The sequence below is a fragment of the Erythrolamprus reginae genome, chromosome Z, assembly GCF_031021105.1.
Source record: "Erythrolamprus reginae isolate rEryReg1 chromosome Z, rEryReg1.hap1, whole genome shotgun sequence".
Lineage (NCBI taxonomy): Eukaryota > Metazoa > Chordata > Lepidosauria > Squamata > Dipsadidae > Erythrolamprus > Erythrolamprus reginae.
In genome coordinates this window covers 14124725-14139172 of record NC_091963.1, presented here as the reverse complement: position 1 = coordinate 14139172, position 14448 = coordinate 14124725, and the positions used below count along the sequence as shown (strand labels likewise).

General features: G+C 35.5%; 1 protein-coding gene across 4 annotated transcripts in view; it reads left to right on the top strand.

Annotated features, from left to right (window-relative positions):
* LOC139154351 (disco-interacting protein 2 homolog C) overlaps nt 1-14448 on the top strand; it is a 416316-nt gene that overhangs the window by 311674 nt on the left and 90194 nt on the right. For all 4 annotated transcript variants that reach the window (XM_070728824.1, XM_070728823.1, XM_070728822.1 and 1 more), the window contains 4 exons: nt 5456-5587; nt 6211-6330; nt 7653-7850; nt 13234-13325. In XM_070728824.1, the coding sequence (XP_070584925.1) occupies nt 5456-5587; nt 6211-6330; nt 7653-7850; nt 13234-13325 (542 nt within the window). The remainder of the gene's footprint in view (nt 1-5455; nt 5588-6210; nt 6331-7652; nt 7851-13233; nt 13326-14448) is intronic.

Here is a 14448-nt window from a genome sequence, read left to right as displayed (position 1 = left end):
AAGGTCCCCACTTGGGCTGCCGCACACTTGTCATTGTGTGGCCGCGGCGAGTAATTGAAGCTGCTACTCCTCCCCAGGGTCCTGAATTCTAATCCTGGTCAGGACTGGAGGTAAATGTTGCCACCACTAGATGACGCCTCCTATATGTATAATATGTACTGTGTTAGAGTATCATTTTGTGTCATTTTGGTTGGTGGTGTGTCCCAGAATTTTGTAAATGTAAAAAATGTGCCGTGGCTCAAAAAAGGTTGAAAATCACTGCCTTAAAGCTTCACATGACAAAATAGATATTCCATTTACAAAAGCTGCTTCTTGATTAAGCACAATAACAATTATTCTTAATGGTTTCAGCTTGGTATTGGTGCATAACAACAAGCTCTTGAAAGATGGTTCTTCTGATCACTGAAGCTTTTGAACAGAAAAACAGATTGGTTACCCTCCTGCACAATAATTTCCCTTCACTATAATGTGTGATTTTTACAAGGAAGAGTGTGTAAAATTGGTACAAATTGAAGACTGACCCGAGAACAAAAATAAATGTCAAAAATATGTTGAGTTACTCTACAGAAAGCTGTGAAAGGAAAGTTTAAATTGAGAATTGTCTGCTGGTGTCAGAATGCTGACTATTGATTCAGAATTGCTTCTGCAAACGGAAGATGCATAGGAGAGATAAATGGATGTAGGAACTGTGTCTGGAAATGGAGAAGTAGCAAATTGCTATAGTTCTAATCAATTTATGATGGCCCCTGCACCTTATGGATAATTTTTACAAGATTTTTGTATTGATCCAGTACTTAATCCCATTTTAAAAAAATACAAACTCTACAAATGGCAGTAGGGTACAGTATAGAGTTTAGCTCTTTTGCGTCCGTGTGGAAATAACCTCCAGGCACAGGCTTAAGATGATACACTTGTCTGCTAGTAAAGGCCAACTGTTACAGAGACTCAATCACCATGCAGTTGGGTGGGGTTTACTGGATTATTTATTTTCATGCTGGCTACCTGACAGTGAAATTCCTCACTGCAATTCCTCACTTTTTTTTACAAAAAACTTCCCATTTTGGGGAAGTTTAGGGGATTCTGGATAAATCAGATTCCTTCCAGTCAAGATTTCAGTCCCAGTTATGTGACCGAAACAGCATTGGTTACACTTGTGGATGATCCATGTGAAAGACGTGGTGCAGATTCTTTAAGGATAAATAAACATTCCTTATATTGAAACTAATTCAGATCCTTATCCACCATGGCTGATGAAATGTTCCAGGATGGTAAGGACTTGGCTGGCTCAGACAGTGAAATTCCTCACTACAAGAGGTGGCATTTCCAGAATCTTTTAAGAAAGCTTTGGTGTGCCACCCTCTCCCCCATTAAAAAAGAATTTCTCTCCATTTGTCTGGATATCTTCGGTCCAGTCTCCCACCTTTTCTCTTTATGGACAGTGATGTAGAAGGTAGAATGTTTGGGAACTTTAGGGGATTCTGGATAAAACAGATTCCTTCCAGTTAGGTTTCAATCCCAGTTATGTGACAGGAACAGCATTTTTTGCACTTGTGGATGATCTATGAAAATGGCATCCATCCTCGCTCCCCTTGAGTTTAGCCCCTTTACCCGAAAAGCCAGTCCCAATCAGTATTGATAGTGAAAGAGAGATCAGTGGCATGCCATAGGGCTTTGCTCTCTCCTCTTTAGCAACTGCATGAAGCTTGGCAAGATGGTCATCATGCAGAAAATAGTAAGCATCATAATTCTGCCTTTATGGTATCTACAGTGTCACACAGGGCGTCACGCGAAGGCACAGGGGTTGAGACGATACACTTGTCCACTAGTAAAGGCCGACTGTTACAGAGACTCAATCACCAGTTTGATAGCATATAAGTGTGAGCAGCTAAATAGGTACCACTTTAGTGGTAAAGTTTACTGGGTTCTTTATTTTCATACTGGCTTCCTGACTGAAGATCTAATATGAACCCGACTGCCTTCAGTTAGTCACAATCTCACAAGATGTATTGGCGTAATTGACAGAAGTAGCGTTAATTGCACTTGTGGATAATCTTTGTGGCATATGTACAGAAGATTCTGTATAGATAAATTGGGTCTCTTAAGGAAGCCTCACCTTTGCCAACCTTAAAAATATATTTCAATCCCAAAGTTTCCCAGCTTCCCTTTTTACAGACAGTCGTATAGAAGGAAAAATATTTGGAATCTTTACAGCTTTGGGGTTCTAGATCCATCAACCTGGCCAAAAGGACAGATGCTGACCTAGGCTTTTCTAGAGCAGGAGTAACCTCTGCACTCTGGTTATTCCAGCAGTTTCAGAAAGTTAGATCCTATCTAAGGGTGGCAGGAAAGGCAAAACAGCATTTCTGCCTTTATGTTATCTGTGGTGTCATACAGAAACTTTGTTCTGGACGGCCTGGTTCCTTCTTAATATTAAAAATATATTTCCATCCCATAGTGTCCAATCTTCCCTTTTTACAGACAGTAGTACAGAAGGAAGTTTCAGAAGCAAGTTTTCATTACTGAAAAGTTGGTGGAATTCACAATTGATATTTGACACTACCCATCTTGTCTCCTGCAGCCTGATATTTGACACTATCCTACCCACCCACTCACTCACTCAAATTTTGGATAATTTTAACAAGAATTTCACATTGACCTCGTGCTTCATGCTATTTAAAAAAACAACAGCCACAAAGTCTAAAAATAGCTCAGCTTAGCATGGAGCTCTTTCCATATCTATGTGGAAATAACCTCCAACTCAACAATTTAAAAGCAGGTAAATAAATGCAAGTAGTTAAACAGGCACAGCTTAAGGACAAAGAAGAAACTGAATATTTTTTGATGTGGGACCTATTTTTACCAATGATTAGACAGTAGAAACAGAAGTTAGAAATGTGGGAACATAAAAAGGAGATTTGTTAAAGTAGGTTATGTTAAATATTATTATTATTATTATTATTATTATTATAGTATTAATGTTATTGTGATGAATACTATTGTAATACTATTGTAAACATTTTGATTATTGCCTAAAAACAATTGTACTCAGATTTTTCATATGTTATATAAATATAATAAATAAAACAGGGGGCAGAAATTTCCCCACCTCAATGGGAAAGTTTACTCTGTTCCTTATTTTCCTACTGGTTACGTGATGGTGGAAGTGTCTCTCAAGAAACACAGTCAATGAATTGGAGATGAGCTCCACTCCCTTGAGTTGGTCATGACTGGACATGGGAAACCCTTAAACCCTTTTAACCGTGTGTGCTTAAGTATGCAGCACGTGGCTAAGGAAATGGGTCACTTTGGAAAATAATAGAATATTGGCATTAGAAGACCACGATTTAGAAACAGGCTGGCATTCCTTCCAATAGAGTAAGGGGGAAATCGCAACTTACTTTTGAAAGCAGTTAATTAGAGATGCAATAATTGCAACATGGATAGAAATAAAAAGAAAACATTATTATAAAGTACTGAATTGGCTTTCAGTAATAGAAGCAGTAATATATCCAAATGTACTCGATAAGGATAAAATTAAGAATTGTAAAGGTATTTTAGTTGGGACAGGGAAGCTTAAAAGCAGGGATGAACTGGGTACTCAAAATATAATTATAGATTGGTGGCCGTATGTACAAATACAATCTAGGTATAAAATGGGTATGAATGAACATGGAATAAGTATGACATCAAGCACATTAGACAAGCTTTTGACCGTCCCTGAAAATTAAATTATTTCAAGATTATATAGCTACCTATTACAATATGAAAGGAATGAAAATGCGGTAAAGGACCCATGGTAGTATGGCCACAAAACATTGGGCATAACATCCATTTGGCAGACTGGAAACACATAGGGAACAGAAATTTAAAATTATCTAAATCAGTATCATATAAAGAGAACTATTATAAAATGTGTTATAGATGGTATTTGGCACTGACTCAATTGGCAAAAATATACTCAAAACTAAGTCCAAATTGTTGGCAATGTAAAAAAAATAATAATGGAACCTTCTTTCACATGCGGTGGTTACAAAAATTTTCTGGAAAAAAAATCCATAAATGGCTACAAGAGATGACATAAATAACCATAGAATTCACTCCAGAGTTGTTCTTATTGGGAATATTTTAAAAAGAGTATAGCAAAGCAAAAATATATATTTAATACTACACAACTGCAGCTAGGATTACCTTTGCCCAATTTTGGAAAAATGCAGAGACTCGCCCAGAAAAAGTAATAATAAATAAAATGTATAACTGTTCCAAAATGGAACTAAGGTGTCAAAAGGAATCTGAGTATTACGAGACATGGGAACAATAATACAGATGGATCGAATTAAGGAAAGGAAATAAGATCATGAGTGATAGACAAAATTAGTAAAAATATAAGATGTAAATATGTAATTATGTAAAAAAAAAATTAAAAGAAAAGGTATAATCATGTACATTTCAAAAAATGAGTAATTATGTTAAAGTGATAAAGTTTGAATAAGGGTGTTGGGATGATATGTGGATATGGAATGCTTGATGTAATAATGCAGAATTACTGAAAGTATATTTATGTTATAGTTGTTTTTTTAAAAAAACCTTGAAAATCAATAAAAAAATTCTTTAAAAAAAGTATGCAGCCTGTAGCTGATCTTAAGTGCCTAGTTTCCAGAATGGGAAAATAAGAATTGTGGGTGCTGCATGTCCCTTAGTGTATAGTCATGCCAATTATGTCACCACAGACAACAGCATCTTCAGACAGTGCTGACTTCAGCTGGAAAACGGAAGAAAAGCACCACCCCCTAGAGCAGTGATGACGAACCTATAGTACGGGTGCCACAGGTGGCACACGAAGCCATATCTGATGGCACACGAGCTGTTGCCCTAGCTCAACTCCAACGTGCATATGTGTGTCAGCCACTGATTTTTGGCTCATGTATAGGCTCTGGGAAGGCATTTTTGGCTTCCAGAGAGCCTCCAGGGGGGATGGGGGAGGACGTTTTTACCCTCTCTTGGCTCCAGGGAAGCCTTTGGAGTCTGGGGAAGATGAAACATGAACCAACTGGGCCCACCAGAAGTTGGGAAACAGGCCATTTCCGGCCTCCAGAGGGCCTTGGGGGGGGGGCAGGGGAAGCTGTTTTTGTCCTCCCCAGGCATTGAATTATGGGTGTGGGCGCTTGTGCATGCACGATAGTGCCTGTGCATGCTCTTTTGGCACCCGAGGAAAAAAAGGTTCACCATCACTGCCCTAGAGTCAAACACTACTTGGCTGAGGAGACCTTTACCTTTTTTCCATATAGAGTTTTGTGTATTAGTGGAATCAATGTTCATCAATTATAAAATTGAATGAATGAGAGGGATTGTTTTTACATAGGTGGTCTTCATGGAAGGAATTGCACAGTCCCAAAATACCATTCAAAAATCCCTGAATAAATTAATAGGAGACTTTTAACTTTTTTCCTTTTTACAGAAAATCATTCAGCCCCTCCGGATGTTACCACTTACACTTCCGAGCACTCGATACAAGTAGAAAGACCACAAGGTTCAACATCAAGAACGGCTCCAAAATATGGAAATGCTGAACTTATGGAAACTGGTGATGGTATGTCTAGTAAAAGGGAAGAGGGTAGGCACAGACTCCAGAAAGGAGAGCTTAGCCAGATAGATAGTGTAGCAGAGGTATTCCTGTTTATTAATATGTACAGGAAAAAGGCATTAATTAATATTTTAAAAGTCTTAATTAGGAAGAACTTAAACTTCTGCATGACTGAAGACTAAAGAAGTCAAGAAAAAGAACAACCGAGGCTTTGTATATCTGTGTAGGTTCAAGTAAGATAACTAGTAGCTCCAGAAGTATCCAAAAGACTAAACAATGAAAGTAGTATTAAAATTTGACATAACAAAACTTGCCTGTTTAAGCCTATTTAAAGTGACCTTTTTCTTGAAGAATTGGGACTTTTCCTGGCCATTCTGCTTGGGAAGGGCATTCATCCATCTGTGTATTTAATCGCAGTGAAGTTTAACTACAGGATTCCCAAATTGTGACTAGTTATTTACTAGCTTGGACAGAAATTTTTCAAAGTATCTCTACAGGGCTATCAAGCTCCTTCCTGTATACTATTATTTAATATGATTTTGAATTCAGATTTGTATGTTTTTTTCTCTACCTAGATTTGGTAGACATAATTGCCCTTTCAATGCTTTTGATAAGTTATTTTCCTGCAGGAGTTCCAGTAAGCAGCAGAGTGTCCGCCAAAATACAACAATTGGTCAATACTCTAAAACGGCCCAAGCGTCCTCCATTGCGAGAGTTCTTTGTGGATGATTTTGAAGAATTACTAGAAGGTAAAACAGTTTCACTTCCATGCATGTATTTTGGGTGATAAAATCACTCCTTTCTTATGCCAAAAAAAAAAAGCCCAAGTAAAATTTAGTTATATTCTGTGTTTAGTTCTGGAGCCCTAGTGGTGCTATAATTAAAATGGGGTGACGCGGGCAAACCCTTTTCACAGCCTGGAATTCAATCTTGACAGTGCTTAATTAGGTTCAGCTTTCCATTCTTCTGGTAAAATGAAAAAGATTGTTGGGGCCAATATGCAAATTAGGCTTTTACCCCCTCCCCGAGAATGCTGTAGGGTGCTATGAGGCAGAATATAAGCTTAAATGATATTGTTGTTGCTATTTGATGATGTAGCTACAAAGAAATTCATTGTCCTATGACATGCTGAACTTAATTAATAACTGATACTCACTTCCTTTGTTTAGATTAGTTGGGAAAAAGAGCATTATTCAATATTATTTCTTGTAAACTACATTCTTTAGCCATATTGTTCATACATCTGGATATCTATGAAGGATCTTTGAGGGACAAATTAACTTCCAAATTGAAAAAAATCATGATTATTATGAATATTAAAGTAGAAGAAGGCACGTGATTGAAAAAGGACTTGCCAATAATATGTAAAAAATGATAATTTTTATTTCAAATATATACATAGACAGGACAAAACAAAAACAAAACCTTACATGAACACCACCACCCTACAGTCTTCTTGACAGCCTGTACGGTGTATGCAACCAACGGGTAACTATTCGGTCTTAAGTGTGACCAATTTTTCAAGTTTCAAATATTTAATATTCATTTACATATCTAATCCATTACTGCAAAAATCTTATTTTAATCTAATGTATATTAAAGAGTTCTATTAAACTTATTAGTTTCCCTGTGACACAGCATTCTTTTATTTCCTCTTTTGTCCAACCATGCGTAGAATTCTCCCCACACCTCATAACAACGAGCTCCAGTGTCATTCTATTAGCTTCCAATAATGTGTAATAAAAATAAAAAAAATTATTTATTGCAACTTCCCAGATAGGACAGATAGACCCATAGGATTATACATTTTCTTCAACATGGGTACCTCCAGATTTGTGGATTTCAAACACCCAATATTCTTGACTCTGTTCCATTAGTGAATTCTGGAACTTGATGTGAACACATGTGGACAGAATACAAAATTGGTTTTGCAGAGCAAGCTGCCCCATTCTGCAATGAAATTCAGCATTTCTTTTCTTTTCAGAGGAACTTTCAGAAGTAAATGTTTAGTTCTCTTTCTCTTTAGTTTAGTACAGAATTAAATGAAGTAACACTCTCTCATATTTGTAAGTTCAACAACCAGATCCCAACCAACCAAAGCCTGAAGGAGCTCAGATGTTGGCGATGCGTGGGGAGCAGCTGGGCGTGGTTACGAATTGGCCTCCTTCACTTGAAGCTGCACTGCAACGATGGGGAACAATTTCTCCGAAAGCCCCTTGTTTGACCACTATGGATACCAATGGAAAACCACTTTATATTCTCACCTACGGTCAGCAATCTTTTTTCCTCTTTTGAAAAAAATAAATAGAATGAATGCTGAAAATTATCTCATGTTTTTTAATTGTTAAATATTAGTAGTTTGAAAGGATAAAAATGTGAGTAGATAAGTAAATGCTACTTCAGTGACCATCAAAGTGACCATCAAAGACGATAAGTACCAAACAACATTTTCATGTCTTGAGTACCAAATCCAGTGAGTTTCAGTTGAGTTCCAAGATACCACTGTGAATTTTCATGTTCAAGTGAGTCATCTCCATTTGTAACAGTAGCAGGAATAAAAATCAAGGACCCATGTGTTTTAGAGTTGATAGCGTTCAGCAGAAATAATATTAGATCAATATTGGCAATTCCATACCCTCTTGAAGATGACATCTTCTTATGCATGTAGCATTAACAACATTTATTCATCAGATTTTTTTTGTCCTAGAAAAGTAAGTTAATTTCAAATGACAGCTGCCCTTGCTTTCTTGAAGAAGAGAGTTTGCATGTGCATATTTGTCACATAATGTTTTCTGTTACAATTCAATAATTTAAGAGAGCCATTTTGCACCCATTTCAAAGTAATTCTCTTTCTCTCTCTCTCTCTACGTAGTATATGCTTCATCATTCTCAAACTGAGATATACACCTACACATTCCGGTTGTGTAGCAGCCCATGAATTCAGGGCCTGTGTCAGGAGGGTATGGTGCAGAGTGATTCAGATTAAAACAACCCACCCACCTTTCAATGCTGTTTGATATCAGTGGGGCATACTTGCATACAATGCTGCTTTATAATATCTATTTCTGTACATTGTTAAGAGTGTGAGAAGCACTAAGTTACTGCTATGTCTACACACTGTGGGAAGTATATTGTGATGCTGAAAAATGTACAATTATTTGCAGCCGATTTTTGTCAAAATTCTGAACTGATACGCATACATTTGGTAAGACTATTCTGGCTTGCTGTGGTTAAATTAGTGGCGTGCGGTGCTGAAAATCTTATTGTTCATGAATCATGATATAATCCTAATTTTGTGGTTTGCTTTTCTGTCGGCATAACTCTCTGCCACAAGCTGACAGCTTTTACACCCAACATATTCATGACTAATGGAGCAGAATCCTGGCAAGAAAATTGTCACGTTTTATAGAAGTATCTGTACCTATGCTTTCCAATGTCCCCTTTCCCTGCTCATATTATTATGAGCATATTATTAATTAAGCATATTTATTCAGAGATGTATCCAATGGATTTTAATGGTATCTTCTGCATAGGATAGTAAAATGATGCCCACTTCAGAAATGCTTTGGAAGAAATGCTTTGGACCTCACACCAAAAGGTGGAAAAGTCGAGGAACGGTAGAAAGAGGTAGAGAAAGTGTGGAAGAGCTGAGTTTAGAAGAGAACATTCAAAAAAGGAAAAACAGAACTGAACGACTGGTAGGGAATTATGACCGAGAAGGGCAAGAGCCCAAGCTGGAGCAAAGAAGGAAAAGCAAAACTAAACAACAAAATGAACTACAAAAAGGAAATATTAAGTTATCTCTACAAACATAAATGGACTAAACTCACCTACCAAAAGAAGGAAAACATTTTGAAAATTAATCAAACTCAGACTGGACATAATATGCCTTCCGGAAACACATATTAAACAGGCCAATGTCTCCCTCTTGCATTTCCCCAGATTAGGGGAAATATTTACCACATTAACTCCAATCAAAAAATGGGGAATAGCACTATATATTGCAGATAGATTACACCCAAACATTATATTTAAATATGAAGAAGGGAGAATATTAATAGTCCAAATTGAGGACGGAGAAAAGAAAATAACAATTATAGCTATTTACGCACCATCGAACAATCAATCCAATTTTTTTGCTGATTTACACCAAAAGATCTTAGACATAAACCCAGAAAATTTTGTAATAATTGGCGATTTTAATGTGATCAGTGATAGGAAAAAAAGACTACAAAGGTTTAAATAAAACAAAAATAGGAAAATACTTCCCTTAACGTTTCAACAAATAAAAAGTGAATTAAAGATAAAGCGTTATTACCATCCCGAAAGTAAACAATACACCTTTTTCTCTATCGCCCATAAATCTTGGTCAAGAATTGACAAGGCATGGGCAAATCAAGAACTGATAAACAAAATATCTGATATCAAAATTCTGCCAAACACATGGGTTGATCATAATCCCTTACTTCTCCAGTGGAAGAGTTTTAGAAATAACAGAAAGCAAAGATGGACCCTTGATCAATCACTTGTAAAAGACAAAAACTATATAACAATGATAAATAAATAAATAAATTACAATGGGGATACTTCACTAAATAATATATAGGACACTACTAAAGTCTATATACGAGGAATTACTATAGAATACTTAGCTAGAAATAAAAAAACAAAAAGAAGAATTAAATGGGCTAACCAGTAAACTCCAAAAGTTAGAAAAACATTACAGGAGAAGCCAAGCAACAATTAAACAATCACTGAACTTAATATAATTAAACATAAGATAAACTTAAAATCAAAAGATGAAATAATTAGGAAATTAAAAATGGCAAAACAATATAACTTTGAATCAGCCAATAAACCTGGAAGATGGCTGGCGCACAAACTGACAAAACAAAGATCCGATAGGACCGTCAGAGCCTTAGAGGACAATAATGGGGAAATCAAAACCCAAATAGCAGACAAAAAACAAATAGTGCAAACATTTTATGAAGAACTTTATAAGGCAGAAGAACCAAAAGAAGAGGCCATCAGGAACTTTTTTAGGGAAATCACCCTTCCAAACATTTCTGAAGATGATAAAGTAATGCTAAATAGAAACATAACACCTATTGAATTACGTAAGTAATGCAATAAACAGACAAAAAAAACACACAATAAATGATGACATACCTTTTGAAATTTATAAAAAGCTCCAAACCCACCTAGAACCAATAATGTTAGAATTATACAATAAAATCTTAGAAAATGGAGACACCCCTCCCCCCCAACCTCCTGGAGTGCTTATCCCTAAAGAAGGGACAGATAAAAAATCTATAAGGAACTACAGACTAATATCACTCCTAAATACTAATTACAAGATACTGGCCTCAATAATGTCTGAAAGACTCAAAAAAATAGTGCACCCGGATCAAAGCGGCTTCCTTCCTAACAGAAACATTAGTTTAAATACAAGGATCATCTTTGATGTTTTTGAGTATTATGATTAAAAAAAATAGACAAACAACTAGCTCTTATATTCATAAAGCCTTTGATAGCTTACCCTGGAACCTTTTAAAAATCCAACTAGAGATAATGCAATTCGGAGACAAATTTATAAAATTAATTCAATCAATATATAACAACCAAACTGCCAAAATTTTAATAAATAATGATATTACTGCTAAAATCAACATTGAAAAAGGAGTATGACAGGGATGTCCGTTAGCACCATTAATTTTCATACTAGAAGCTTTTTTTAATAAAAATCAGAAATGTAAGAGTTGAAAATCAAAAGATAAGAGCTCAAAGCACAAGTGTTTGCTGATGACATGACCTTTATATTAGAAGACCCTTTGGAGACAGGACCAGTTCTGATAAGTGAAATAGAAAAATTTGGTGTCCTCTGGCAAGGTTCACAAACATGCTTGACTAGCCTAAGTACAGACAGTCCTCAAATTCCAGAGCCTAGAGTTTACATTGCAAGTCAGGATGGTGGTAACTCAAATATTCACATGACCAATCTGCTTTTATGTCCTTTTTTTGTGGCGGTCATAAAACGAGCATAGCAGTTATATAGCAAGTGTAGTGTTCGTAAAGGTAAAATGGCAGTTGTAAAACAAGTTAATTCATACCAATGAACTTTTTTTTTTTGGAGGGGAATGAAAAATAGTAAATGGAGGTCATGTGATGGAGAAATGCTGTAATCAATCTTTGTGAAGTGCCTTGAAACTCTAGAACTGGGAAATAGCGCCTATTTAACTTCGAATGATCACCGAATAATTGACAATTAATCAGGAACTAACTCTAATCCATATTTTGAACTTGCCACTGCTCACCTTATGCTGAGCCATCATATTGCCATCAAATATGTTTTGTGTAAAGCTGCGTTTGTCTTTCGATATACTTTCCTTGAATGTATTTCTGTCTATGCTTACATCACTATTCTGTATTTTAATTAAATCTGTGGGATTCAAAATAGATTGCTTTCTTGTTTGTTTTCAAATTCCTTGCTTGCAAGTACTTGATTCTTATTTTATATTTTTTGTCATTAATTACGGCAAATAAAAGGCTTCATCTAGATTGCAATTATGGAGAAATGCAGTAATAGCTTTCTTTTAAAAAAAAATGCCTATCTGAACTTTCATAATTGGATTAAAGACTCTAATCAGAGCTGCAGGTGACTAATGGCTTCTTTATTGCTTTCTTTGAATTTGGGCCGAACATTGCCAGCACTCAAAATGATCTGGACACAACTGATGAAAAATATCTTCTGTGTTAAATCATATGGATATACAACTTGTAGTACAATTTGTTCAGAAACAATTGGTATTGATTGTGCTGTATATAAGGAACAATGAAACTGACAAAGAATTGTTGTTCTTTGAACACTTCAAAGAACAAAAATCAACTTTTCCAGGCATATTGAAACAGATGTGACTTATTTGTGCTGACAAGACAGCAGCTACTAGTTGAATAATGTAATATCAAGGAAAATCCCTCCTGAACACTTGTTAAAAGGTAGACGTAGTATAGTCATAATATGGTTCATCAGTTTTTACTATTTGAGTGGATAATTGTTCTTTGCTTAGACTTTTATTTATCGAGATTGACTGGTGCAAGTTTGAGGATGGATTTGGACAAGATCCAACAAGGCAGATTATCTTTTGGATCTCTTTTTAAGCTCCTTTGAAGCTGCAATATATAGCATAGAACTCTATATGACCAGCAATGTAGTATTTCTTTACCTTGGAGGATTTCTCTACTATTACTATGCGTGATGTAGATGTGAGCTTCTGGGTATAAAATCTAGCTGGGTCTCATAAGATTGTATAAATAGTCAGTTGACTTGTACTGTGAAATTAAAACTCTTTTGAGGTAGAAAAAAGGAAGAAATGTTTGGTGGTTCTAAGTTAGGGTGATCAGAGGCAACTTTGACTTAAGTTATAAGACCTAAATACTGATGAATTAAAGTTGTTGTTAAAGTGCAAACTTTTAAATGATGTCCATTTAAAATATGAAACTTAGCAGCACAATCAGATATTGTGCCTTCTATAAACTATAATATTTTTTATACAAATGGATTCCTATCCACAAATGTACTTGAATTGTATTTTGAACCATTTTAAAGCTTAAGTATTCCATGCCATATTTATATTATTTTTCTTTTGCATTAGGTAAACTTTGGACTCGTAGTATGAAAGTTGCTTATAACATACTGCACAAATTGGGCACCAAGCAGGAACCGATGGTGCGGCCAGGGGACAGGGTAAGTAACTCTGGTATCAGTGCATGGCTTTGTATGTTCTTGCATAGATTTTTAAAATTCCCAAAGGTGAGATGCTTTAATGTTTGAATAAGTTACTCATTAATCATGCTTTATATTTGTGCATTTGCCTTCTATAAACCAGGGTGCAAAACAAGTATCCATGAATCACACTAGATCTTTTGACTATGTGTCATAGTTGCATTCCCAAAAAAGGAGGAAAGGCAACATTAAGTTTACCTTAATATATTGAAATTAAATGAATTAAATACTATGAATATGATTATTTCTCCATATGTTCAATTTTTTTTCATTCCTTGTGTTTAGTTTTGCAACAATCTTCAAAGGGGCTTAGGAACTTTCAATGATCAGATTAAGAATTGAGACATTAGTGTGTATATCTGAGTTTCAAACAATTTCATCCTAATATTTGTTTCAGGATTTTAAAAAAACAGTTATTAGGCTGAAAAGAGTTTATTTATAATTGATGGTTAAAATTGTGTGTGTCTCTCTTTCAAAACAGAGGCTGTACTTGTCACAATTAATTCCTTATACAAAAGAGCATTAAAACATGCTTGTCATGGAGATAAAATCAGTTTTGGAAATGAGACTGTGTACCTGTATATTTTGGGAAACTCTAGAAACAAGAGTTACTGTGAAAAGGTCATGGTTGGAGACAAGGGAATACTGCTAGCTAATTAATTAATAACTAATTATTATTAACTAATTAATAAGATGTTCAGTGTAATCAATTTAAAATATTCCCATTTGAAAACAAACTGTTGTCATTAGAACATTATTGTTTGAAGGAGGGCAGGCTACCAGGAACTGGTATTGTGATGTATGTGAGCATGACGCAATTTTCTTGTGTGGTTTCATCTCAAGGAGAAGGACACTCTTTTATCTATCTCTAAGATAAAAGACCAATTCCATCTATGTATTTCTCTCAAGAGATATTCCTCATTTAGATATTTTCTTCCTGATAGGTCTTCATCTACAAACCTCCTTCAAGAGATATGCCCTCTATTCATGTCCTTTTTAAATATTTGCCTCCATGTTATATTATAGAAATCCTGTTTTTTATTCCATCTTTTTACACGCACTTAACAGTCTCTCTGGTCTATAT